Genomic DNA, 25,370 nt, shown 5'->3' on the forward strand with positions numbered 1-25,370 from the left:
TCAGCCTTCTCAACGTGGATGGTACCTCCACATATACAGAGGTGAGGCCCTCCCTTACACAGATCTTCTCTTTATTTATTTTTAAATCAAACTCAATGTGCTTCTTGCTGGAAACGGGGAGCTGGAGCAGGATGAGCGATGCTTGGCAGGTTCCTGGCCCATCCCAGACAGTATATATCCAAACCGAACACGGTGCTTTGTTCCTGTCAGAAATACCATGCTTGAGGGAAGCAAGCTGAATCATCCTGGCACAAGAACTTTATTAAGCTGCTAAGATTTGCAGTAATTGAACAGATCAACACAATAGGAAAGGCGTTACAACAAAGGTGCAATGACAGAAGGACCAGGATGAGAAAGAGGTACTAAAAAGGAAGATTGCTCGCCCATATCAGAAGATTCTAGGTTCACAGAAGAAAGTTTCACCAAGAAGAGATCTCTAGGGTGGCAGTCAGCCCTTAAATGGTCTGAGAGAGGTGCAGCCAGGCTCCACCCCTTCTGGTCACACAGCTGAATTGCCTTCACCTGTGCTCCCAGGGCCGACTGGGTCCTTTCACCAGGTGCTCCATCAGTGCTTCAGGCTGAGACTCAGCGGTTCCCATAGAAGATTTTTGTCAGGATATAAGGGAATATTGTTTACAGTAACGGCAGTGAAGCAGTGGCACAGGGTGCCCAGAGAGACAGATGTGCCCCATCCCTGCGGACACCCCAGGTCAGGGATGGGACTGAGCACTGATGGAGCTGTGGGTGTCCCTGTTTGTTGCAGGAGAGTGGGGCCAGATGGCCTTCAAAGGCCTTTTCCAACTCAATTATCTGATGCTATGGTTCTACAAAGTGCACTCACGGCCTAACATAAGCAGCATTCAGAGATTGGGGTGATGGACAGGAGCAGAAAGCAGAACCATAAAAGCAGATTTTTGAAAAAAAAAAAAAAAAAAAAGACGGATAATTGTACTTTATAAGATCTATTTTTATCTGAAGTAAGAATTTCCTTTTCTCTCAGTAGATTTGGGGTCTGTAAATGGATGTTTTGTAGCTGACTTCCAGCAGCACCAATGCTGGCTATGCTCTACAGAGATTATGCTTGCAAAGACATAGCAATTTTTAGGCCATGGGGTTGCAGCCAATGGATTTGACAGGCAGGCTCCTGTATTGCATTTGAACATCGTGAGAGCGATCCATGCACCATGAGGAGCACAGACATTTCTCATCCCAACCTGCAGACCAGCACGGTGTCCGGACGAGCCCTGAACACTGCGGTGCGTAGGGTTTGCTTGGAGTGTCAAAGGGCTGCGCTCGTAGGGAAACAGCTCAGGTGCCTGAAGTACCGTGCTCAGCCTTGCGTGGTCCACAATGCCTTCCTAAGCACTCCTGAGCCTCTGGGTTATTGTGGGTGTCCCTGTAGCACCACGATGCTTTGTATGAGAGCTCGTTGCCCTTTCTCCCCCATCAACCAAGAGGTGGCTGTGAAAGGCCATAACAGCAAACGAGTGAGCGTGGACGGGGCATGATTTCTGCATTTGCAGACCATAAAAGGCAGATTTGTGCACACAGAGGAGGGGGAGCAGCCTGCAGAGACACTACAGAAATGGATGCTGGCACGAGCACAACATACTATGGAACAGTGGTGATTTTGTTCTGCTGTTCAAGGAGGACTCAGTCGCATCAACCCCTGCACAAGTCATTACAGATGACGGTCATAGAATCATTGAGGTTGGAAAAGACCTCCAAGGCCACCTAGTCCAACCCCAGCTCACCCCACCATGCCCACTGACCACGTCCCTCAGTGCCGCATCTCCACACCCCCCGTGCTGGTGACTCCCCCACCCCCTGGGCAGCCTGTGCCAACACATCACCACTCCTTCCATCCAACCTGAACCCCCCTGAGGTGAAGGGGAAAAGCTCTTCCTCCCAGCAGAAGGCAGATGGGGCAGGAGCCTCATCCAGCTCCTGTCCCTCTGCAGTTTGGAAAACCCATTGCAAAGTGAGGGCAAGGTCTTCTGGGGGCATTATTCCAGTTTCCCCAGGAACCTCTTCTTTAGCATCCAAATTGCTGCCTGTTTAAGGGGAGCTGGCAGGCACAGCTTTCAGATGGGTGACGTTCTGCAGTTTCTGCATGGCACGCACCACCTTGGGTTGTGGCTGTTAGCGTTGCTCGCATGGAAAAACACAGCTGTGAGCATCCATAAGCTATTAAGCAGCCTGGAGCTCACCCAGTGCTTCCCCACCTCTGCTCCCTGCTTCTCCTGCCCCTGCCCCGGTCTCTCCCCACCCGTGGGGGTTACAGCCAACAGGGATGGGCCAGTCATGGCCTTAAAAAACACATTGCTAGAACTACACCAGGGCTTGAAAGACTGTAGGGAGCCAAATTTTTTTGTTGGTGGTGTTTCTCCCCTCCCAGGTTAACCTTTGAATGTGTGACCGCAGGGTCTTGGGCAGTGGGGCCGACCCGACCTCTGGCAGTGGAATTTCACCCAGCAATTTCTGCAGTGGGAAGAAACTCTCTGAGCTCCTTGTCTGGCTTCAGAAGTAACTCGAAGTGCCTGTGGCATTGATAGATAAACATTCCAAAAGCCTTTAATGAGTCATGACCTCTCCTAAGAACAAGCGGACCCGCCAAGCCTGAGCTGGGCAGGGGAGCGTGGGGACGTGGTGTGGGATGGGCTTAGGATGAAGGACTGAGCATGGGATGTGGGACTGGGATGTGGTTTGGGGCCAGGAAGGGATGTGGAACTGGGGTGGGATCTGGGGCCAGGGCTGCCTCCTGCCCCCAGCCGTGACTCAGACCCTCCTGATTCGGGGAGTGGATGCGTCCTCCCGATGTATCCCTATTTGCTTGAAATGCTGCTGTTACCATGGGTAAAGAGGGATCACAGAAGTTTTATGTGTTCTCATTTCTCATTTTTGGTTGCATACATTTCATAGGTTCTTTGTTTTCAAAATATCGAGCAAATAAAACCCAAGGGATCAAATGAGGGAACTGATTTGTATTTGGTTTGCTCAAAACCCTTTTGTTTGGTACGTGCTGCCGACCCGCTTGCTCTGCAGGACATGCTCACAGAAGTGCATGAAGCTGTGCATTGCTTTGCTCCTTCCCCCAGCCACCCCCACGGCTTTCATTTTTCAGTACTTTAATCTCAGCCCCGGGGAAATCAGACCAAAGCACAAGTTCAGCTGAATGTCAGCAACCACAAAGCGCTTCCTGTAGGTGCCCCGAGTGCCGCAAAAGCACCGTGCTCCCATCGCAGCTCAGCCGGAGGGCTGGGGACCGCTCACCGCAGCGCATCCTGCTTTCTCCTATCCCTGAACAGGCAATGCCATCCCAGCCATGTGCTGCCACATGAGGAACGTGGAAATCATGTGTGAAGAAGCTCAGCACCCCAAACTCTGCGTGCATTTGCGGTGCGTGTGCCGTGTTATCCCACCGAGGTGTGGGTGCGATTGGAAGCGGGTTGGGCAGCACAAATCCTGCAGCCCCACAGTTCCCCTTTATCTGCATCTGTGCAAACGGGATGAGTTGCCGGGTTAGAAAAGTATAAATAAAATGTTTACAAAAGAAAAGAAGAAAAAAAAAAAAAAGAAAAAAGGGAAAAAAAAGAAAAAAGAAAAAAGAAAAAAGGAACCCAGAGCAATAAGAAAAGAAGAAGAAGAAGAAAAACAACAACAGAGAAGTGCCTTTCACCCCTCCCGCAGCAGCCGCTCCCTCCGGCTCCCTGCCCCGACCCCCTCCCGGCGGATCGCGGTGCCCGGCCCGCCCCCAGCCCGCCCCGGCCCGCCCCAGCCCCGGCCCCGCCGCTTCCCCGGGCCCGGCCGCAGGAGGCAGCGGGGCCGCGGCACCGCCGTGCCAGGTAGGGCCGGGAGGGGTATCGGGGGTGCCGAGAACGGGGAGTCCGGGGGTGGTCGGGGAGCGGCGGAGAGCGGGGGGGACTTTGGGGGCGCGCCGGAGGATGCTCCGAGGGGCGCTGGGGGGATGCCGGCTCAGTGCTGGGGGATGCTCCGGGAGTGTCCTTGGGGGTGTCCGGCCGGGATGGGTGCTGGGGAGCGGCGGGGGGGCTCCGGGAGCAGGCGGGACCCCGAGCGTCACTGCATGAGAGCGGAGCTGCAGGCGGCACAGCCCTCCCCAGCCGCCCCGCTGCGGTTTTGCGAGCCCCAACCCAGCCGGAACGGCGGCCTCTCCCCGTTCCCACAGAAACTCTCCTCGCCGTCGCTCAGAGTGCCCTGCCGAGCTCGCTCTCCCTTACCCCCCGAGTCTCGTAGGGCCCGTAGGTGCAGTACCCCATACAGACAGAATTGAGCGCTCCCTACAAATCCCTGAAAGGAGGGTGTAGCGAGGTGGGGTCCATCTCTGCTCCCAGGTAACAGCTATAGGACGAGAAGTGATGGCCTCATGTTGCACTGATGGAGCTTCAGATTGGAAATGGGGAGAAATGTTTTTCTCCAAAAGCACGGTAATGAACTGGCACAGGCTGAGCAGGGAGGTGGTGGAGTTACCATCCCTGGAGGTGTTCCTGGGCCGTGGGGATGTGGCAGTGAGGGATACGATAGTGGGCATGGTGGAGGTGGGCTGGGGTTGGACTTGATGGTCTTGGATGTCTCTTCCAACCTTAATGACAGTATGGTTCTATGATTTGCGGGTTGCTCAGACTGAATGCTGTGGTGCCACAGCATGGCCAGAGCACTGAGGTCTGTGTCCCAAGTATGTGGCAGAGGCATTGGGTGATGGCAGAAAGCTGGTGATTGACTTCCAGTGCAATGCAGTAGGCTCAAGGTGGGAAGGTGACTGCCCTGGGCACAATGGTCCCCTTTCCTAGGACTGTCCTGAGTGGGGTTGTCTCATTCATCTCATTTCTGGAGGCATAACTGTGAGCTATGGGACATGGTGCCTCAAGAAGTGTTTCTTTTTTTGGGATTGAGGAGTGATGAGGTGGCAGCTTTGTCAAAATCACCCCAAAACTGGAATATGAAAGTACGGGATCCTGGTGCTGTGCTTACATGGGCCCCCTCCTTTCCCAGTCTGAGAATTCCCAAATCACTTGTGAACAGCAGTGATGGATCCCGGTGCTGGGGAGAAGCAGGGCTCTCTGGTACAGACCGTATGGATCCCATAGGATCCCACTCTCCCACCCTGGTGCATGTAACAAGACTTGTGTGATGAAGGTTTTGTCCCACAAGATTTGGGCTTTGTCCAGTCCCAGGGAATCGGTGACCCTGGCTGGGGCGCGGGAGCGAGAAAGTTCAGCTCCAGCTTTCACACACAGCCATCTCTGTGACAAAGCCGTGGGGAGAAACCAGATGCAGAGAGCTCCTTCTTAGCCCGTATTTATTTTAGGCCTCGGTGGAATTGATGATTCCGGAGGCTGCGAGTCCTACGCATCTGAGGTTTCACATGAAAACGAAGCCGGACGGAGTTACTGTGGTTATTATGATAATATACTGCCAAAATGAATGGGTTGGTGGAGTCAGTAATGTGAAACAGAGTGGCTCCAGTCCTTTGGATTAGTTTGTTTTAAATCTGGAACTTCAGCCTGTTTGTCTGCTGAATGTGAGCCTCAGAGAGTGGCAGCGTGCAGTGGGGGCTTGGTAAGACAATGTGGGGAGCCCTCGTTGGCTGCTGCCTGCAGGGAGGTGGCACTGGGAAGGGTGGGAGGTGGCACATCCAGGCCCCTGTCCCTCAAGGCTGATGAGCATAGGAAGCTTTGTACGTTGCTATGGGTTTTTCCAGTCCCACCGACTCTGGGTTTCATCCCTGAGCAGGCACTTTTTGCACAAGACCCCTTCTTACCCTCCTCCATCCTTTCCCCCACCCCAGCACTGAGTTCTGCACAGCAAGTGGCTGATGAAGGGTGAGGCAGGAATGCCTCTTCCAAAACCTGGGCTGGGTGGGTCACCTCCACACCCAGCTTCCAAAACACCCAAAGGACCCTTTGGTTTTCATTAGGAACCAAAGATTTTTCCAGCCTGGCTTGTGCCTAAGCTCAGGCTCATCCATGGAAAGTAAGCCAAGGGTGCCCCAAACCCAGGCCGTGCTGAGGGCAGCCCTGCTGTCCTGAAATTGCTACCAGCTTTTTGACCGCATGGATGGTTTCTTGGCTTGCCCTAGGGTGAGAAGATGGAAAGCAGAGCTTGAATGGGGCCAGAAGCCCCCAAAACAAAGGCATTGAAGCAAAAAGAGTAAATCATAGAATCATAGAATACCCCGAGTTGGAAAGGATCATTGAGTCCAACTCCTGGCTCCGCAATAGAATCAGAGTGATTAGAATGCCAGAAGAGAGGCGCTTCTGACCTCTGTCTGCTTTCTGACATTGGAGCGCTTTGGATTCGTGGTTTCAATTGATGTTTGGATCACCTGGCTCTGGGAAAGGAGACTTCAGGGAAAACATCACAGGTTTCAAGGAATGTGATAAAATCATGAGCATCACCCGAGGTTTTTTAGGACTGTAGCTGGAATGAGCTGAAGGTCAGCTCAACAGAAGTTATCAATGCAAGGGATGAATGTGAGCATTTTCCTGTGCCGGTGAGCCATAAAAGAGGCACAGCTGGGACATCCGATACCTCCCCGTCTCGTCCTGAACTGTCCCTAATGGACACGCTGGCAGGGAGCTCATTGCATTTATTAAACAGCAATAAGCAGCTTTAATAAAATCGGTATCCGCCGTCTGACGGGGTGCCTGGAGAGGCTCCTGGCGCAGACCCTGGCCGTGATACTCTTTGCAGCACTGCTGCTTTGGGACATGCAGGTTTCTAGGATCAGCAGCCAACCCTCAGGACCGAGAAGTTTTCAAACTTCTTTTTCTCCTCCTCCTGGAAGGAAGCTCCTTCCAGCAGCGCACTGGTTTTCTTCCTTTGCAGTGAAAACACGTTGAAAAGCCCAACAACAACTGTTCCCAAGAGGCTGTGTTCATGTATTTGAGCGCGGGCGTTGTGCAAGTCTGCAGGCCGCTGGATGGAACGCTGCCGTAACCCTTCGGGTACCGTGCACGTTGAGGACGAGCGCAGGGCTCCTGCTCTGCTGCTTTGTGCCCATCAGCCCCACCAGCACTGAGGAGGGGATGGGATTCTTTCTGTGAGGTAGAACCGGCAGGGATGGGGAAGGACATGGCGGTGGCTTGGAGCTGCTTGGCACCATCTGGTTCCTATCATCTGTGGAGGCAGCCTTTGTGTGACAGCAAGTAGCTCTCAGCCAGGACTTCTGTCCTCCATGGCACAAGGTATGAGCTGACCGTGTCCCCAGTGTGCAGCACTCTGGCAGGACCATCCGGGGCCATCAGTTGCGGGAAATGTGTGCCCTCCTCCTGCTCAGTGGGATGCAGCACACGAGGATCCAGGTCTGGGCACCCAGCTCGTGCATTGCACCTTTGCTGTCTTAGATCCATCAAGAGTGGTCAGGCGTTGAGCAGGGAAGTGATTGAGTCACCATCCCTGGAGGTGTTTCAGAGCTGTGCGGATGTGACACTGAGGGACATGGGCAGTGGGCATGGTGGGGGTGGACTGGGGTTGGGCTTGGGGAGAGCTTAGAGGGCTTTTCCAACCCCAGTGATTCTGTGATTCCATGAAGCACCAGCCCAGTTGATGTGTTTCGACTCCATTCATTCATTGACTCCACCGGAATGCAGAACTGAAGACCTTCAGTCCCATGGGGATTCCATCTGGCCCGGGCTGTAGGTCTGATGCGTGTAACTGCAATAAGGAAATACTCCAAGTAAAAGCTTCCTGCGAGGTCTTTCCTATGGGAAGAAAGAAAGAATTCCTTGAGGCTCACTTTAAAATCAGTGCCGTACAGAAACGTATCGGGTTTTACATCATGCTGCTCCGTACAGAGAACAATCAACAAACCCCAACGAATTTGCTCAAATAAGATGCAAGGTGCAAGAGTAGCTAAAATATGAAAATCTGACCCAAAAGAGTTAAAGTGAGCAGTGAACAAGCTCTGAGGATTGCTCAGAGCCCTGACCGCAGGAGCTGTGGGGAGAGCAGAGCCATGCTGCAGGACAGCAGGGCTCATCCCTTGCTGTTCAAGTTCGCAGTGACCCCGGCCTTGGGGAGCACTCACAGGAGCACTGCTTCCGTTCTGCCCGTTTCCAGGCTGCCTGCTTCCTGCAGAGGCAAAACCCTTCTGCTTTTCTTGAAGCTGCATCTGCTAAAATCCCATGTTGCAGTCGTGTAAGCAAAATGAGCCTGACGGAGTGCCTGCGGCTGTTTTGCAGACATTAAGTGGCTCCATGTGTTTCTTCCCGACTGACACAATCATTGGGATTGTGCTGTTGGTGAGGAGCAGTGCTAGCCCCACTCCGAGCCGTGGGTCCTTGCTGAAAGCCCATCCCCAAACGTGGGCTGTGTGAGGGTGTGGGCACTTTGCCTTGGGAAGTGCCAAGTTTTGGAAAGTTCAGTGCTGAGGCTGAGGGTTGTTTCCTGTTGCAAGCCTGGGGGTGTCAGCAATTCTGCACAACCCTGCAGAGCCCCAGCGGCTGTGAGTTGCAAGCATAGGGGAGCTGCCAGGCTCGAATGCCAAGATCATTGGGCTGGGGTCACTGGGGTGCCTGGCAGCACTGGGCTGTCCCTATCCTGTCCCCGGCCCCGGCCCTGCAGGGCTGCAGCAGGATTCATCCTTAATGCGGAGACCTTCTGCGGCTGCTAATGAGGATGCTGCCTCTTAATTGAGGCAGCTGCTGGTGTGTCCCCGCCAGGCGCCAGGCACAGTAGCTGATGGATGTGCTCAGCCTGCGAGGTGCATCGTGCAGGGAGCCAGCTGGGGCACGGCAAGCAGCACCAGGTATAACAGGAACTGTGGTGTTAATCATTGACCGTCTCTTAAATAATGTCTCTGATAGAGGGGACAGCCCTTGAGCAGCACTAGGTGTTTTTGTGAGAAAAGAGAGACGTGCTGTGAAGAGTGGCTCATTGCATGCAGCAGGCTCGGGCTGTCCTCGGGAAGGTCACAGGAGATCGATGCTTTGGTTTGCTGGAAAATGAATCCCTCTTTCGTGCTCCTTATCATAAACTTGTGTTTGCTTTTCCAGCAAGGTTGCTGGGGTGCTGACCAATGTCCCAGCAGCAGGCTGGGGGCTGGGAGGCATCCTGGGCTCTGCAGGAGGTATGAGAAGTAGTGGGACAGCTGCTGTCCTGGTGTTGGTTGTCCTTCTGCAATGAGGTGCCAGCGTGTTGCTGCAGTGCAGGAGGAAAATGACAGAGCTGAAAAAGATGTGGTGTTGTAGCTAATGAGATTGCGTTACTGCGCTGCTCCGCGGGGTGAGTTATCTGCTTGGGTGCTGTCACAGGGTTAAATGCTGTTAATTCAAAGTCACCAGCAAGATGCTTGCAGGGAAAGAAACCCGTGTCTTCTATCTCGGTTATTTGCTTTGAAAATCTGTTGCTCTTGGCTCTGCTGCTGAGGGGAGTGAGGGAGGGAACAGCAAGAAACAGGGGAAGGGAGGGAAGGGTTAAAGAAACAATACCAGGCATGGCCATGAGGCAGCACTGGGCACTTTGAGGGGCAGGCAATTAGGTGCCTTCGGTCTGTGCTGCTGCCTTCCTGCTTATTTGCCTCCCCGGTTTCCCTTTCTGTATGTATATTTATGGCTGACTTGAGAACAGAAATGCTGCTCAGACCTGCACTGATCCTCCCCTAAAAGCTAAAATTCAGCACTGCAGCGTGTGTTAATGCTGGTGTCCTTTGGGTTATGCAACATGGGAAGGGGCAGGACATACAAAACACAGCCCAGCTCAGCACAGTGGGGCCTGCAGGACAGAGACTTACCAGAAAGTGCTGTCCTCCCTCAAGCCTTGAGCAGGGGTTCTCAGGGCTGGGAGGTGAGGGCAGGCTGTGCACGAGGCATTGCTGTGCGTGAGGACATCACCATGCTTGAGGACACTGCTGTGCACGAGGCGATTCTGGAGGAGGTTGGTCGAAAGGGAAAAGTGACAGCATCAGTTTGGACTGCAGAGTTGGGACCCAGCCAGCTCATGAACGAACCAATTAAGTGTAATTATCTAGATATTAAAAAACATCCTATTGCCTGGCTTTCTTTTTTCCCTCCCTTCAAATAAATGACTTAGAAGAGTGAAATGTAACTGGTCGGACTGTAGCTGGGATTCATAATTGCTCTATAATTGGCTGTAATTGGAAAATAAAAAAAAAAAAAACATTTGAGGGAGAGGTTAGTGTTCATTTTGGCACATGCTGTTTGTTGGCAGAAGGAAACAGAATTGCCTTCTATAGTGAAAGTGTGGTTAATTTGGCCGAAGTACTGCAGCAGGCTGAGCTGGAGGAGGTGCCAGCCCAGAGGTGTTGGGAGCACTGATATTCTCTGCAGTGGTGGCCCTACAAGCCAGCTATAAACTGGCAATGAACTTGTTTGCCCTAATAAAGAAACTAATTGTTTCTTCAAAAGGTTTTGATCCCTCAAAGCATTCATCCCTTGGTCGGAGGAGCAGGATACAGCAGGATGTGACTGCGTTTTCCCTCTGGTCTTTGTTGTAGTTAATATGTCATTTAAAAATGTTGTGCTCCTAGAAGGGAACAGCAGCAGCACCTCTCTATTCCATATATCCTTATCTGTGCTGTGGATCCATTTATCTTGCCATTTCTGTATGAAGAAAGTGGAGATACAAAAAGCAAAAATAAGAAAGAGAATTTAGAAGATGCAGAGCAGAGAAAAGCAGAGAGCAGAGCTTCTTCTGAGCCTGAGAACGAGCAAGTGGTCTCTGGGACAGTTCGGCTGGGGATGCTGCAGAACTGAAAACGGAGAGCAGCACAACCAGTGTTAGATAAGAATGGTGTTGGGAGAAGCGAGGGGCAAAGGTGGGCTGCAGCCCTGGAAGGGGAGCTCTGGAAGTTCAGCCAAGTGCTAAAGCTCTTATGAAGGCAAAATATTAAAAGCAGCAAATGAAGTCAGACCCTGACAGTTTGATCAATTAGGTGGATGTGAGCAGGGTTCTGAAACGAAGAGTCCCAATGTCCTTCCCCGCAGCTGGGCAGGCCTGGTACAGACCGTGCTGCGTGTGCCTGCCTTGAAAACCTGTTGTAGCTCAGGGATCAGCTTGGAGGGTAAGACTTTGAGCTGCTGTGAGATGTGGCCAGGAACCACATCAGAAACTTGAAGGAAAATCTTAACAGAAAACCCCACTTTTGCAGCCAAACCCAGCTGTAGTGCTGAGATGTTCCATGAGAACAAGCTACCTGGGAGCTGGCTGTTCCTGCTGGTGAAGGAGCCACTGATTCCAGCATGCCTAGAAGCACTGAGCAGCCCAGCCAGGCTGTAGAATGTGGGAAGCGAAGGGGTCCTGCGGAGGCGTGGGAGCCTTTCAGATGGACTTGGTTCAGATCATGGGGTATTTTTAAATTAAAGGTATTTGTTTCTTTTTTTCCAAGAGTGGCTCATCTGCCCCAGTGTGTCAGAGGATGGGACACTGACAGCCTGAGCAGAGCACACCATGGAGAAGACAGATGGTACGGATGGTTCTTTGCTCATTTATTTCTTGAAAAAAAAAGAAAACCATATAAGCCCTGAAGTCATTTCCTTACCAGAAAAAACAGTAAATTAACCATTTTCTGTAGATACGTTCTTCTACAACAAGGAGACCAAATTGCATCATTTGTGCATTACCTAAACCACAGCAAAGCCTGTGTGCAGTTCTTGGAGCCCTGCACAGATTTACCCTCCCATCACTGGCAGACCTGCTCCTGCTCTGCTCCTGGCTCTGCCTTCACACCTGCCTTCCCAGCAGGGTGTTTTCACTTGATCATTCCCATGATCTCAGGCAATTTTGGGCTTCCTCAGTGCAGCGCTTCCGCAATTCACCTCTGGAGAATCAGGTCTGAACTTGGAGGTGCAGCATCTCCATGAGCATTACAATGAGGAAGCACAGCCCCCTGGCCTTGTGGTGGCCCTTGGGCCAAGGAGCCAGTCTTCATTAAATTAGCAGGTCATTAGGCTGCTGTGCCTAGGGTTTGCCCCTAGAGCTGTGGCCAAGGATGGGTTGAGGTCAGAAATGAATGAGCCGGATGAAGGAAGTGGTAACGTTTCCCTCCTGCTCTAAACCTCTATTTCATTTTTCTGTTTGCTTTTGATCTACCAACATTCTATCTTTTTTCCTTTCCCTGTGGTTGTTCCAGCAGCCGGCCAGCCACCCCTGCCCAATGGGGACGGGGAGCAGCCCCGCAGCCTCCCCTACTCCTTGGAAACACCGTACGGCTTCCACCTGGACCTGGACTTCCTCAAGTATGTGGACGACATTGAGAAAGGGAACACCATCAGGAGGGTCCACATCCACCGCAAAGCCAAGCAGCCCAAATTCAGCACTCTGCCCCGAAACTTCAGCCTGCCCGAGAACGGCTCCCACGGCTACGCAGCCTCTGCTGGGCCTGGCTGGCCAGCTGCCACGTACCGTGCACAGCGCAAGGCGTCCCTGGGGGCAGAGGAGACATCACGGGCCCCGCTGCCCGGCGAGGAGCCCAGCTACCGCAGGAAGGCTCTCCTGGCCGAGACGCGACGGCACGCCGAGCTGCTGCACTGTGAGGATGAGCTGAGGGGGCGGCCGCAGCTGCTGCGGGCATCCAGCCTGCCGGCAGCGCTGCCACCTGGCCAGGCCCCGGCCGGCGATGGCTGTGTGCCATGTCCCCTCCGGCCCAGTGACAATGGGAGCTGCCCGGAAAGCACGTTCCGTCCCATGCCACGTTCACCCGACGGCATCGCCTCGCTGCCATCTCCCATGTTGAGTCCTGGGGCAGAGTTGGCCTTGCAGCCAGGGAAAGGTAGCCTTGTGCGGGACGTCCCCAAGGAGAGGGCACAGCCCCTGCGGCAGGGCCAGCACTCTGCCGTTCAGCTACAGGTGGTGGTGGAGAGCCGGGGCGAGGAGGGTGATGCCAGCGATGCCACCAATGGTAGCACCCTGGTCTCAGCCTCATCAGGTACCCTCCAGCTTGCAGATGAAAGCACAAACCTTGGGAAAGCAGGGGGAAGCGTAAGTGAAATTGCTGTGAATGTGCTGAAGGAAGGTGAGGACAGGTGTGCCCGTGCCCAAGAGAAGGAGGAGCGAGGAGGAGATGCAGGAGAGTCCGGTGGGATCGCCGCATTGAAGCAGCACATTGCTGTGCTGGAGGAGCAGCTGGACAGGAAGAGAGAAGAGCTGGAGCAGATCAGAGCAGTGCTGAAGCAGCAGGATCATAAAATAAAGGAAAAGGAGAAGAGCATTCAGTTACTGGCCAGCTCCAAAGCCCAGCTGGAGGAGCAGCTGTGCCGGGAGAACACGCGGGAGGACGCGGTGTCTTCCATGCGGCGTGGCAGCATGCTGCAGTACAGCGACGCAGCAGTGAACACTGAACTCTCGTATGTGAATGGCTCCAAGCAAGTCCACGATAAGGGCATCAATGTAAATATCCCACTTTCCACTAAATCCATAGGATGTGGCATCCGCAGAGCGGACAATGGAAACTTGCTGGCAGCGGAGCACAGTGCTCAGGGATGGGCTGATGCTGGCACCAGTGGTGGTGGAGACGGACACTTTGCCAAGCTCTCAGAGACTGCAGCTGGCCTGGAGCCTGGCCTTCATGCCCCGGGCTTCACCGAGCTGAAGATCAACGAGCAGCTCAGTGATGACAACCAAAACCAAAGGAATAGCTGTGACACCCAGAGTCTCGCTGCTCATGCGGTGGCTGCAGAAAGTTATCGAACAAAAAGAACTGGCTCAAGTGCAGGCAAAAACGAGGCAGGCGTTGGCGAAGACAAAACTGAAGATGGGATGGGAGAGGAAGCTCTCCCTGACCCCAAAGATTTTCCTGCTGTTGATCCCATAGGCCAATACGTAAAGAAAATCCAGGAGCTGCTGCAGGAGCAGTGGATGTGTTTGGAGCACGGCTACCCTGAGCTGGCGAGCGCTATCAAACAGCCGGCCTCTAAGCTCAGCTCCATCCAGAACCAATTAGTTAATTCCTTAAATTCGTTGCTGTCTGCCTACTCTTCGCAGAGGCCAGCAGATAAGGAGAATTCAAACACGCACTATCAGCAGCTGGGTAAATAACATTGGCATAGGTTTCAACATGTCCCGCCGAATCTCTTGCCATCTGATGGAGTATTGGACAGGTGCAGTGTGGTGGAGCTCAGTGGGGTGCTAGTATCAGAGAGATTGGGAATAGCCCCTCCTCAGAATGTGTCTTTGAGAAAGGCAGATCTCTACACATCATAAGCTATACAATCTTCAAATAAAATAAAACTCGTGTAAGAGCTGATAAAGCTGTGACTCAGTTATACACAAGATCATATCCACAACTGGCCATACTTGTGGCTATTCCATCAAATAACCTCGCTTGCTATTCCTCTCAATTGGATGTCTTAATTTGAAAGAATATGGGGATCAGATGTTCGTCTGGGGTAAATTAGCATGAAGTTCAGCAGAACCAAAACCAATTCAAGCTGACCGAGCAGCCAGGTTGGGAACAGACCTGTCCCCAGTCACACAGCTGTTCAGCTAGAATAATTATATGGTGCTGAGAATCATTGAATCATAGAATGGCTTGGGTTGGAAGGGACCTAAAGGATCATCAAGCTCCATCCCTCCTACTGCATGCAGGGCCACCAACCTCCTATCTGATAGTAGAATCTAAAACCAAATCCCTGTTCACTGTCAGAAGGACTTTGCAAATAGATAAGTGACCCCTTAGATGCAATAATAGAGAGGCTATTCAAACGCTGATGGAAAGATTTATCTGTGTAGTATTATAGGAGAGGTTGTAATATTAGTACTGAAAAAAAAAAAGATAAAACATTATAACATTATGACGAGAGTAAGGCCTGCTTATATTCACAGAGCACATATGTAATTCCCAGCTGTATATTTTGTATTCACAGCCACTTGAAGATGTTTGAGACCTATATGGTAAAGATGGCACGGCAGGTTCAGACTGTGGCTGGGTGCATCCGCATTTTTGCAAGGCATAAAGAATCCTTTAAGATGAAGTAAAAAGATGCTTACAGTTATGATTTCTAGCTTGTTGCTGCAAGTTGGGAATGATCACTGATAACTATGGCACATCTGCTTAATTAATCTATTATTTTGTATTTTGCTAGAAACCTCACCAACCACAAGTCTTAAATCTATCATGAAAAAGAAAGGTTATGGCTCCCATGCAGGAGGCAATGGGACCAAAAAGAATCTTCAGTTTGTTGGGGTAAATGGTGGGTAAGCATCCGTTACGAAGATAAAACTGCCTTTAATGTGTAATGCCCTCTGTATTGCTGAAGAAATTCTTTTTCTCCTCTTTTCCTCTCGAAACCTTTTGATTAAAAGGCCATTTGAAATGGAGCCTCTTTCCTCCCTTCTTTAACCCAGCACTGATAACCTGTAGTAACCCTGCCGACAGGCCCAGGATGATGGTGCTTTCAGGGCAGTGAGGGACATCCCTGGGGGCTGATACTCTGTGCACACCAAACTCCTGGGGCTTCCTCCAGAGCCCAGCTGAGTCTGTGGGAGGCTTCCCACTAACTTTGTGGGGTTTGGAGGAGGCCAGCGGTGGCTGGGTGGGTGCGCTGCCACTGAGTTGCCTCTGCAACAGCCAACAAAAGTTGGGCCAGGAACAGAGAAAAGGCCATTTCTGTAAATGAGGACTTAATGTGGTGGGAAGGAGACCCCTATGTCAGTTGTGCTCTGATAACCATTCCCTGTGTATCTAGTAGCTAATTTAGTTTGGCATTTTAGCTAACTGGCTGCAGCAACATGTGCTTTACATGTGTTTCTAAGAGCAGCATGTGCCCCTGTCCTACCAAGGAATACTTGGTATTGGAGAGGGCAGAAGGCATTTTGCTTTCCCTGCGTGAAGCTCAGTGTGCAAGTCTGAATGCCGGTTTCTGCTCATCTATGCTTCTCCACCCAGTTTCCAGCTCTGTGGCTACTGCTCATGGCTTTACTTGCTCGTGTTGAGTAGCACTTCTAACAGCCACTGAAATGGCACAGTGTGTAGCAAGCAGAGGAGTCCTGGCTAATGTCAGAATTGTTTTGGGTTCGTCGCAGCTGAATGCATTCTCACAGAAGATACTTTTGATGTGAATGCTTTCAGACAACCACAAGAGGTCTCTCTAGCAGGGCTGCTTGAATGGTGGACTCAAGTCCATTGGAGCTGCACGCATGCTTTTGTTGGCATACTGCCTGTCTTACCTTGCCAGAGTCCACATAGTCCCTGAAGTAACCTTGCCTGCTGCTAACTGATTGCTTCTATCATGCACCTGCTGGTTTAGGAAGCCAAAAAAGACTAACCCTAGGTCTGGCTGTGGCTCTACCTTTGTAACTCGCATATCGCTCCGGGCTTCATTCAGGGCCCATTGGAGTCAGCAGGTGTCTTCAATGAGTCTTGGTCAAGCCTTGCGTTTGTAGGTGGGGAAGGAGTGAATTAACGTGTGGTATCCCCAAATAGCTACGAAACAACTTCAAGTGAAGACACAAGTTGTGAAGACAGCCCATCAGATGGGGACGTGGAGAGTGACACAGAGAGAGGAGCTGGTGGTCTGGAGCCCACAAAAGAGCAAGGTGGAGGCGGAAGCGAGGGAGCTTCATTTGGGACCTCCTTGCAGGAGACACGAAAAGACGATGACCTGCAGGAACCTGGGGCAGAAGCAGCACCTTGCACTCAGCACAAGGCCGACAGGTAACCAGAAACCAAGTAGCAGTTGTGTTTCCCATAACGTTTCTGAATCCACAGGTCATACGGCGCTGTGTTCGGTCACCCCCATGCGGCTGAGGACAGCGCTTCGTGTGCTCAGAGGAAAGGCAGTCGTTGGCTTCCATAGGCACTGGAAAAGACTTTAAAGAGCTAAATATTTTTGGAGTTACTCCACAATCTAGTGGGGATTGATTCAGGCCCCACAGTTGATTGTGGAAAAGGCAGAGTGAGTCATGTTTGGTGAGAATTAGCTCATTTCTCTCTCCTCAAGTAAACTTTTTAAGTCAAGTTCCTTGCAGATTCAGGGATAAAAATTCTTTTTCCAGCTTTGGGATTCTTGTAAAAGATGAAGTTCCTACAGATCGGGGTCTCTAGACTTAAAAACTTAGAAAGATGCTTGGCTGTGTACTTAAATTTTGTTTCAAGTCAGTGGGACAACTTGTATCCCTAAAGTTAAGCATTTAAACAAGCACTTAAAGTATTCTGACCTAAGCTGCACATTATCCCTCCTTCTTCAGTGCCACTTACAAGTTCTGCTTCATGATAGACTTAACAAAGTATTTTCCCTTTAGATGCAAACCCTCTGAAGATTTCCTCGCTGCCTGCCAGCTGCTCAGCCAGCACCTCTCTGAAATAAGGACCACCAGTGACCAGCATCTGGTACAGATATTTTTCAATCAAATTCCAACTGCAGTTCCCACTCTCTGTTACCTTTGATTGTCGTAATGTTGCACTGCAGGCTGTGCCCTGTCATTCCATGGCCAGCTGGGTAAGGAGATGGGACAAGATGGAAAAAGGAGATGAAAGCTTTTTCTGCTTACTCATTCAAATTACCACAGGAAATTCCTTTCCCCCTCGAGTTAGAACAGCAGTCACAAAGCCACAAGCTGAATACTGGCTGGAGGATGCCAGCGTGCAGGACGAGGCGCTGGGGCAGCAGCAGGTTTGCAGGATGACAACACCTCTGCTCTCCTGGAAAGGGACCTTAGCACTGCTCTTCCAAATCCATGTCGTGCACCATTTTCTCTCCTATTTTTCTCCATCTGAACATCAAGCAAAGGTGCTCATCCCCTCTGAGAAATGGCAGTGCAAATATAGTTGCAGAGAGACTCCAAGTGACTAATCAGCTCTAGTGGCTGCTTTGAGCTTTAGTGGTGTTTGGCATTTTTTTTTAGGGTGATGCTCCCCTGAGGTGCTTTGCTACATCAGGGGGAGAAGAAGAGCACAGTCCATGCTATATGGGGGAAGGTACCAACTGCAGCCTGGCTGCTCCAGAGGCTGCTGGAGGATAGCAATGGCAGGGCCGGTGGTTACTGTGGATTTGAGATGGGAGAGCAGTTTGTACGTGTATCACTGCTTTTATTTGGGTGAGAGGAATTCCTTTGAGAGCTAGGTTGGCTCAGGGATAGGTACTCACTGAGGATTCAGCATGCAGTAGGAGGGCAGGCAGGGTGCCAGGCTCACCCACAGCCCAGGGGTAACACTGACGTTGGTGTTCACAGCGGCACGTCCTCAGCACCGTCTGCCAGGAGTGGTTCCGCGTGTCGAGTCGCAAGTCCTCCAGCCCTGAGCTGGTCACGGCCTATCTGCAGGCATTGGGCACCATCCAGCCGCAGCTGCTGGAGGCAGTGGTCAACATGGCCGACAGGAACGGCAACACGGCTCTTCACTACAGCGTTTCCCACTCCAATTTCACGATTGCAAAGCTCCTGCTGGACACAGGTAGGAGCAGCAGCTCTCTGCTGAGCAATGGCTTTGTTGGGTACGGGTGTGGAAGTTGTTTTGAGCTGCTCTCCTGGTGGGGCCCTGGTGGGCAGAGCCAGGCCATGGGGTCCATCAATGGTCCCAGATATAGCAATTGGTGAATGAGGGGCAAGGCCCTCCCAGGAAGTCTAGTTGGGAGCAAAGCAAGGTGGGGCAAAGACAGGATTGGGAACCAGCTACAACCAACATGCAGTCATGTAGGTTGACATCCAGTAGACTGGTGTGGAGCCGAGGTCTATTGAGGAGACACAGCTGAGCTGGAGACCAGCACCCTCCCATGTAGGTCAGCTGCAGGCCCATAGCGTGCATGAGGGTCTCAGCTGAGGCTCATCAAGGGCATTAAGGCTCATTAGTGTTCGGGGCTTTGGGAATGGCTCAGGGTAACTGTGGATGAGGGGTTCCCCTGGGATGAAGCACGTGCTGTTCAGCCCAGCCAGTGGCTCCCACAGCTTCTTGTAGCAGCCAGTGGCACGTTGTGGCTTGGCACAGGAGGCTCAGACCCCTGGTAGCATAACAAACCCCACAGCACCACAGGAAAATTGCATTTTAAACTATTGAACTTTCAGCTCACGCGGCAAAGAAAGGGACTTTCAGCTGAGATTGTACTGAGGGGAAAAATGCACGCACTTTCAGAAAGAATAGGGACACTTTGGCCTCTTTTCATGGGCAAGACAATCTGCTAAATGTTAGGAAAATGGCATATTATCATACACATCTATGCAGCCATTGTTGCTGCTGCTTGCAGGCAGCCCCAGGAGCCTGCCCTGCCCCGGATCACGGGAGCAGCATGCTTCTGAAGAGCGTTTGCCAGTGGGATCCTTGTAGCTGGAAACTGGCCCCTCAAGCTGAAATTAAACCAAATAGAGCACTCGAGAACAGCACGAGGAAGAACTCCTAGAGTAAAAAGTGCTTTTTGCTGTGAAATGTGTCCGTGTCTTTAGCGATTAACTGTAGAGATACTCGGTGGTGTGCTCCACCATGGGGTGATCTTCACCTTTCCACTGCTCCCTCGCTTTAGAAGGTAAAACAAACAGCTCGAGGCCTGGGGGCTGCCCAGGGCATATGTCATACCGTATCTTTTACGGAGATATAATTTGATTATGGTCATCAAAGTTAATTGAGTTGACCTCAAGAATTATAATGAAGCAACATATAGCACCAAAGCTCGTTCAATGCCGTGCTCACAAGGCCATTAATGAACAGATATTTAATGCAGATAAGGCTCGGTCCTGTGTCACTGTGGGACCTCCTGCTGAGTTTCCTCATTGCTCAGTCAGATCCTTCCCCTCAGCCAGGCAGCACTGCTGGCCTTTCAGCCACAGCCACCTTCCCCTTTCCCCCGCACCTCTTTGTTCTCCTTCCCTCGGCTCCCTCCTTGCTGGCCTGAATCCTGCTTGTCCCCCTGCATCCTCTGCCAGGGCTCTGCCGCCTGGACCTGCCGAACCAGGCAGGCTACACGGCCGTGATGCTCACCCCGCTGGCGGCTGCTGAGACAGATGAAGACATGGCTGTGGTGATGAGGCTGCTGAAGGAGGGGGACGTCAATGTGCGAGCCGCTCAGGTGTGTTGGGTGAAGGGCAGCCTGCCTTTGGGGATGTATGTTTGGCAGAAACGTTCCCAAACCCAATCTGGCCAACCTGTTGTCCATCTGTGTGCAACCGCAATGGCCAAATTCCCGTTAGTCCCACAGCTATCTGGGCTGGAAGAGGAGATGGGATCTTCTTTGAGGGTTTGGTGAAATCAGAGCGAGTGCAGCACCAGTTCAGACTGTGGCTGTGAGAATGAGGGAATAACTTCCCCTCGTGTCTCCGGGAATATCTCAGGGGATGTAATTCCAGTGCCTCGTGCTGAACGAACCAGGCAGTGGGTGGGAGCTGCTGTTTCCCAAAAATGACAAGAGCAACCCCGGCACAACTGCAGAGTGCCCACCCCACAGCTCCCTGCAGCACCAGGTGAGAGCCAGGTGAAAGCTAAGGAACGTGAAGAAGGTTGAATGTTTTGCAAAATCTTTTTTCTGAGCTAAATAGTTCAAATCTGCAGCCCAGGGAGGGGAGGTTGGGGCAACCATTTTGCTGTAGATTCACACATCTGTCCCTGAGATAGCAATGCCCTCATCCAACCAGCCAGCTGTTAGCGCTGAAGAGCCCAGGAGGGCGATACGCTGTAAAGGACTGACCTGAGCTGCGTGTTCTGCAGGGAGGGCAGACGGCCCTGATGCTGGGGGTGAGCCACGAACGGGAGGCCATGGTGCGGGCCCTGCTGGCCTGCCAGGCCGACGTCAACCTGCAGGACGAGCAGGGCAGCACGGCGCTGATGGTGGCCTGCCGGCAGGGCAGCACCAACATGGTCAGGCTGCTGCTGGCCCAGCCTGGCTGCCGGCTGGAGCTGACAAACCAGGTGAGGTGCGCTCGGGCCCTGCACAGCGTGATGCCGGCTGCACACACGTGCCGTGGTGCGGCTGAGCTGATCGAGGCCAGGCTGCCTGCTTTGGGCCCGGTGAACGTGGCTAGGCTGTGTGCCGCTCACATCAATACCACCTGTCCCTCCTGCAGGACGGAGACACAGCGCTGGCCATTGCCCAGAGGAGCGCCCACGAGGACATCGCTGCACTGCTGCACAGCGCCCAGCACGGCCCCGGCGACTGAACCCAGCATGGAGGAGGCAGAGAGGGAGAAGGGCAACCGAGCTGGGGTCACTCCCCTCATTAACCCTCTTCTGTACCCGCATTGCCACAAACGGCTCAAATTCCGTTTCTGCATTGCCCTCTGTTAACACTCGCTGCACAGCCTCAGCGGGACAGCAGCCAAATGGAAGGAGCTGTTCCAGCCTTCACCAGGGGCTGCCCTTTTAATTTAGCACTTATCTGTATTGCATTTAACTTGTAATTTGTGTCCTAATATTTATTATTAGCTCTCCCCGATGTAGTAGGAGGCAGCAATTGTTCGTATAGGAAACAACAAACACAAGTCCGATGGATTACAGAAAGTATAACATCCTATTTATGTTTGCTCACATGGCCTGATGTAAGAATTAAAAATTAATGCTGTAGGAAATTGTTTGAGTACAGCAGACATTGTTTTGCCTGGACTCAGAATTATCACACGGCTCTTATTTTTTTTCTAATTAAGTTCAAGCTGATGGGAAAATGAAGCCCACTGGTTTGCGTGGAGCCCAAACCACTCTGTGAGCACGGGCAGGGATTTAGCACAACATCCTCACCCCAGCTAAGAGCAAATCTCTTGTTTTCAGCCGATGGTTGGTGTCTGCTTTGTTTGCTTTCCTTCCACCATGTCTTTAGGTGGAAGCACTCACCCCTGCCTTTTTTAACCACATCCCCCAACACAGTTACCTCCCCCACATATGAATAAACCCAAGTTAAACTTTGACCTGTGTTTGCTGTTGTTCCTGCTACCCTTGTCAGGCCAAAGGGATGGACAGACAGACTTCCATAAGCAGAAGAGCCTGGAAGAGAGCCCCTCGCACACTGCACCCATACACACACACTCCATTAAATCACTTTTTAGCTTCTTCTGTCTCCACAGCCTCACAGCCTCCGGATGTTTGTTTTCATTCCTTGGCCACAGAGTTCCTTCTTTCCTCTCAAACCATCTCCCGAGGGATTGCTCAGCCTGGGATATACTCCTGGAGCAGCAGCCCAAGTACTATGGAAAATATGGCAAAACTCATGCAAACAGTGCTGGACCCCTTGGAGCAGCTCCCATGTAGCAAATCACCTGTGGGGTTTCAATGCCACTGAGCACCAGAGCCAGCCCAAACTTGTCTATTTTGATATCATGGTGGAAATCAAACTAAATATAGCCAAGCAAAAACACATCCCCAGCACGAACTCTGAGCAGTACAAATGGAGACAATTAACTCACAGCAAGGAAAGAAATTAATCTAACAATCGTTGCAGGCTCACCATTGAGGAGCTGATTAGCTACAAAGGGAAAGAATGGTGAGAGCTCAACTGCTTAGGATTTTTCCACTCTCATTATGGGCACTTAGAGAATGTCTTTCTTCAGGGAGCAAGGACCCCAACAGCCTCATCTGGAGCATCTCCATAGCCTTTGGAGCCATGCTGCTCCACAGCCCTCAGGGTTGCAGTAGGACTGGAAAAGTGGGTGGCTGTTGGCAATTTGCTCTTTTTTTCTCTCACGTACAGATAACCCTTGCAGAAAGCCCTCCAGCACTGCCTTCATCCCAACTCATGTGAGCCAGGAGGTGTCCTGGGGACACCCGGGTCATCAGTCCCTGGTCCCCACGCACAGGGGGATGGTGGCACCCAGGGGTTGGTGGTACCCAGGGGTTGGTGCCAGAGGAACAACAAAGCCCCTGCAGGGCTCAGGGACCAATGCACCGGGGCTGCTGCTTGGGTTGCGAGGTGGCATCCAGAAATTTGGGGAGGCAAAGAGCCCCGCAATGCTGTGATATTGGCCCCAACACATGTGAGGAATGGAAGCTCCCCAGCCACAGGCTTCATCTGCACCATAAGGGTGCAGACAATTCCTGGCTATCGGCTCAAGCCCATAAATCTTAGGAAAGGGGTGAAATCACCGCAGCACTTTGCTAACATTGTCCAGGCTGCCGTTGATGTAGCAGTTGGCTGCTGTTAGAGCTGAGCTCATTCCCAGCGCTGCGGCCTCCAGCTCTCCTGCCTCCCAGCACAGCGGCACAGGGTGAGGGGCGGCCCCAAAAAGGGGCACAGTGAGAGCACAGCACCTCACTCCGATGTCGGTGCTGTTAATTCAATTACAGGGCAGCTGGCAGGCGTGCCTTGGCTCAGCTCCTCTGGTGTCCACAGGCAGCAGCTGGGTGCTGGGAAAGGCAAAAATCCGAGTTCCAGGCACAGGCATCCCAAAGTGCTTCACCCCCAGAAACACTGCAGCTCCATGCACGCAGGAACTGCCCAGCAGCAGCTGGGATGCTGGCGGTGGAATTCAGTATTTCATACATTTGGGGGAATGAGCCTCTCGGCACAGATTGTTTTTTGCTGCAGGAGAAGGCGTTGAGGCTGGGAGCCCTGGGCCACGTGGGCTGAAGGCAGCAGAAAATGGACTATTTTGTCAATTGCTCCATCTAGTGACGTTTCAGCAGAAAATGCCACGGGACAGCCAGGCTCACAGCTCCACACAGCATGGATCCAGGAGGCTTTCCTCGTGGGTTCAGGGTGGACGTGTCACCTCCCTGCCACCTCCTGGCACAGGAGCAGCAGCCAGGAATGCGGGGAGGTGGGATGCGATCGGGAACAGCAAGCAAAAACACACAGGCTTTCTTAAAACTTGAAAATGCTCATATGGAATATTGGTTGGAGGGCAGATGTTTCTGTTTAAGAACCTGCAGTCACCCTTTGAGACAGATAAGTACAACAAATGATGCAAAGGCTGCAAAGATGAAATTCCATTTCCAAACTTGCACCCACAGCTGAGCTGCAGAGGAGAGGCTGCTGTGCTGCTGGGACCCACAGCTCAGGGCACATCCTGCACAGCCAGTTCTAGACACACCAAAAGCAGCAGCCATATGCAGGGTGAAGAATCAGTGAAGGCAGAGAGGCCAGTTCTTGCATTCAAAGCACAACTAAACCACATTTTTCAGAAGTATCCTATCACCAGGCCTTCAAGGCCTCTTCCCTTTTGTTTTTGCCTCCTCCTGGTGGCAGCTTGCTGGTGAGGCAATGCAGTACTGCAGCCTTGCGTTGTTTCTTAGGACGCGATGGAAAGTAGAAGCCGTGCTCAGCATGCAGGCAGTCAGCCCAGGGCATCCCAGCCAGGCAGAATAACCCCGTGTCACTGTGGCTTCCATTGGTCCCATTACTCTGATGAGGATGTAACTTTTAATTTTACCAGAACAGTTCCAGAGGCACACCACCTCCAGCACACGCATCAGGGATGCAGGGAGTTCATGCTGTTTTCCTTGTTGTGCTTCAGGCCCTCTGCTTTACTGCATGTGCCGGTGGAGCAGAGCCTCTGGGGTCTTGTTGGGAGAAGGATGAAGGCATCAGGGACACGATCCTCCTCCCTTTCCAGAACACAGGGATCTCTGACTTGTTGCCATCTTGAGGTCCAGGTGTAACAGGAATACGTCCATTAGAGAACAAAGCACCCATTGCTGCTGAGATGAAAAACAATGGCTGTGACGATGCTTAACCAGAATGTAAATACAGCTAAATTATGGATATGGAAGTGCGAGACCGTGGAGAAAGATGATAATGGAATTATATGTCAATGCTCAGCACAACTGTAAAAACTGATGTTTTATACGTGTGTAATGTTAAATTAATTCATTCCAGTTCTTTCAGGCGAAGGTACATTAACTGCTCCATCTCAGCATAATCATATTACCTCAACAGGCTCTATGTAAGTCAGACTTCCAGGGTGGTAATTGCCATTTGATTAATTACAGGGAATTTACAGGCATTACAGCTATTCCACACGCAGCAGTGCCATTTGCCACAGTCCCATTACAGCAGGTTGACCCTCGCAGCCATGAGGGTGATGCTGGGATGGCTCCACTTTGCGGCACGCAGCGAACTCACATGGCGAGGATGACAAAATCTTGGTGTAAACAAAGGCACAACTTTCCCTTTGCAGAATTAGCCTAGAAATACAACCAGCCCTAAGATGGCTTCTGGTGATGTTGAGGTTGTTCTTGATGAAGGAGGAACTGTGTCCCTTCTGACAAAGAAGTTCCACCAATCAGGGCAGGAGAGCCCTTCCAGCAGCGTGATGAGTTCAAACCGTGGTGCCATGGCACCTCCAAAAGGCTGTGAGATGCCTCCAGCAGGCACACTTCGTGCCGAGTTGGATTCCTCTGGTCACAACACCAGTTGCTTTGCACCTTCGTCTTAATCCTCTTCTTATCTCCCTGGCTTTGCTGCCTGCATGCCTCTTGTGAGCAACCTCTTTGTGGCCGTTCCCAACTCAGAGCCCTTCCCATGCAGGAGCCATCCTGGTGAGCAGCT

The 25,370-nt window shown here is 51.9% G+C and overlaps 1 protein-coding gene across 1 annotated transcript; it reads left to right on the forward strand.

The window, feature by feature from the left end:
• Positions 1-11,427: 11,427 nt before the first annotated feature.
• KANK4 (KN motif and ankyrin repeat domains 4) lies at positions 11,428-21,054 on the forward strand (the record flags this gene model as incomplete). The annotated part of the gene is made up of 9 exons (XM_079535435.1): positions 11,428-11,443; positions 12,110-14,005; positions 15,060-15,171; positions 16,400-16,630; positions 17,218-17,305; positions 18,148-18,367; positions 19,828-19,970; positions 20,606-20,806; positions 20,962-21,054. 9 exons carry the CDS (start codon positions 11,428-11,430, stop codon positions 21,052-21,054), a joined length of 3,000 nt encoding a protein of 999 aa, XP_079391561.1.
• Between the last annotated feature and the right edge of the window lie 4,316 nt (positions 21,055-25,370).

The sequence above is a fragment of the Tetrao urogallus genome (assembly GCF_951394365.1).
Source record: "Tetrao urogallus genome assembly, chromosome: 5".
Lineage (NCBI taxonomy): Eukaryota > Metazoa > Chordata > Aves > Galliformes > Phasianidae > Tetrao > Tetrao urogallus.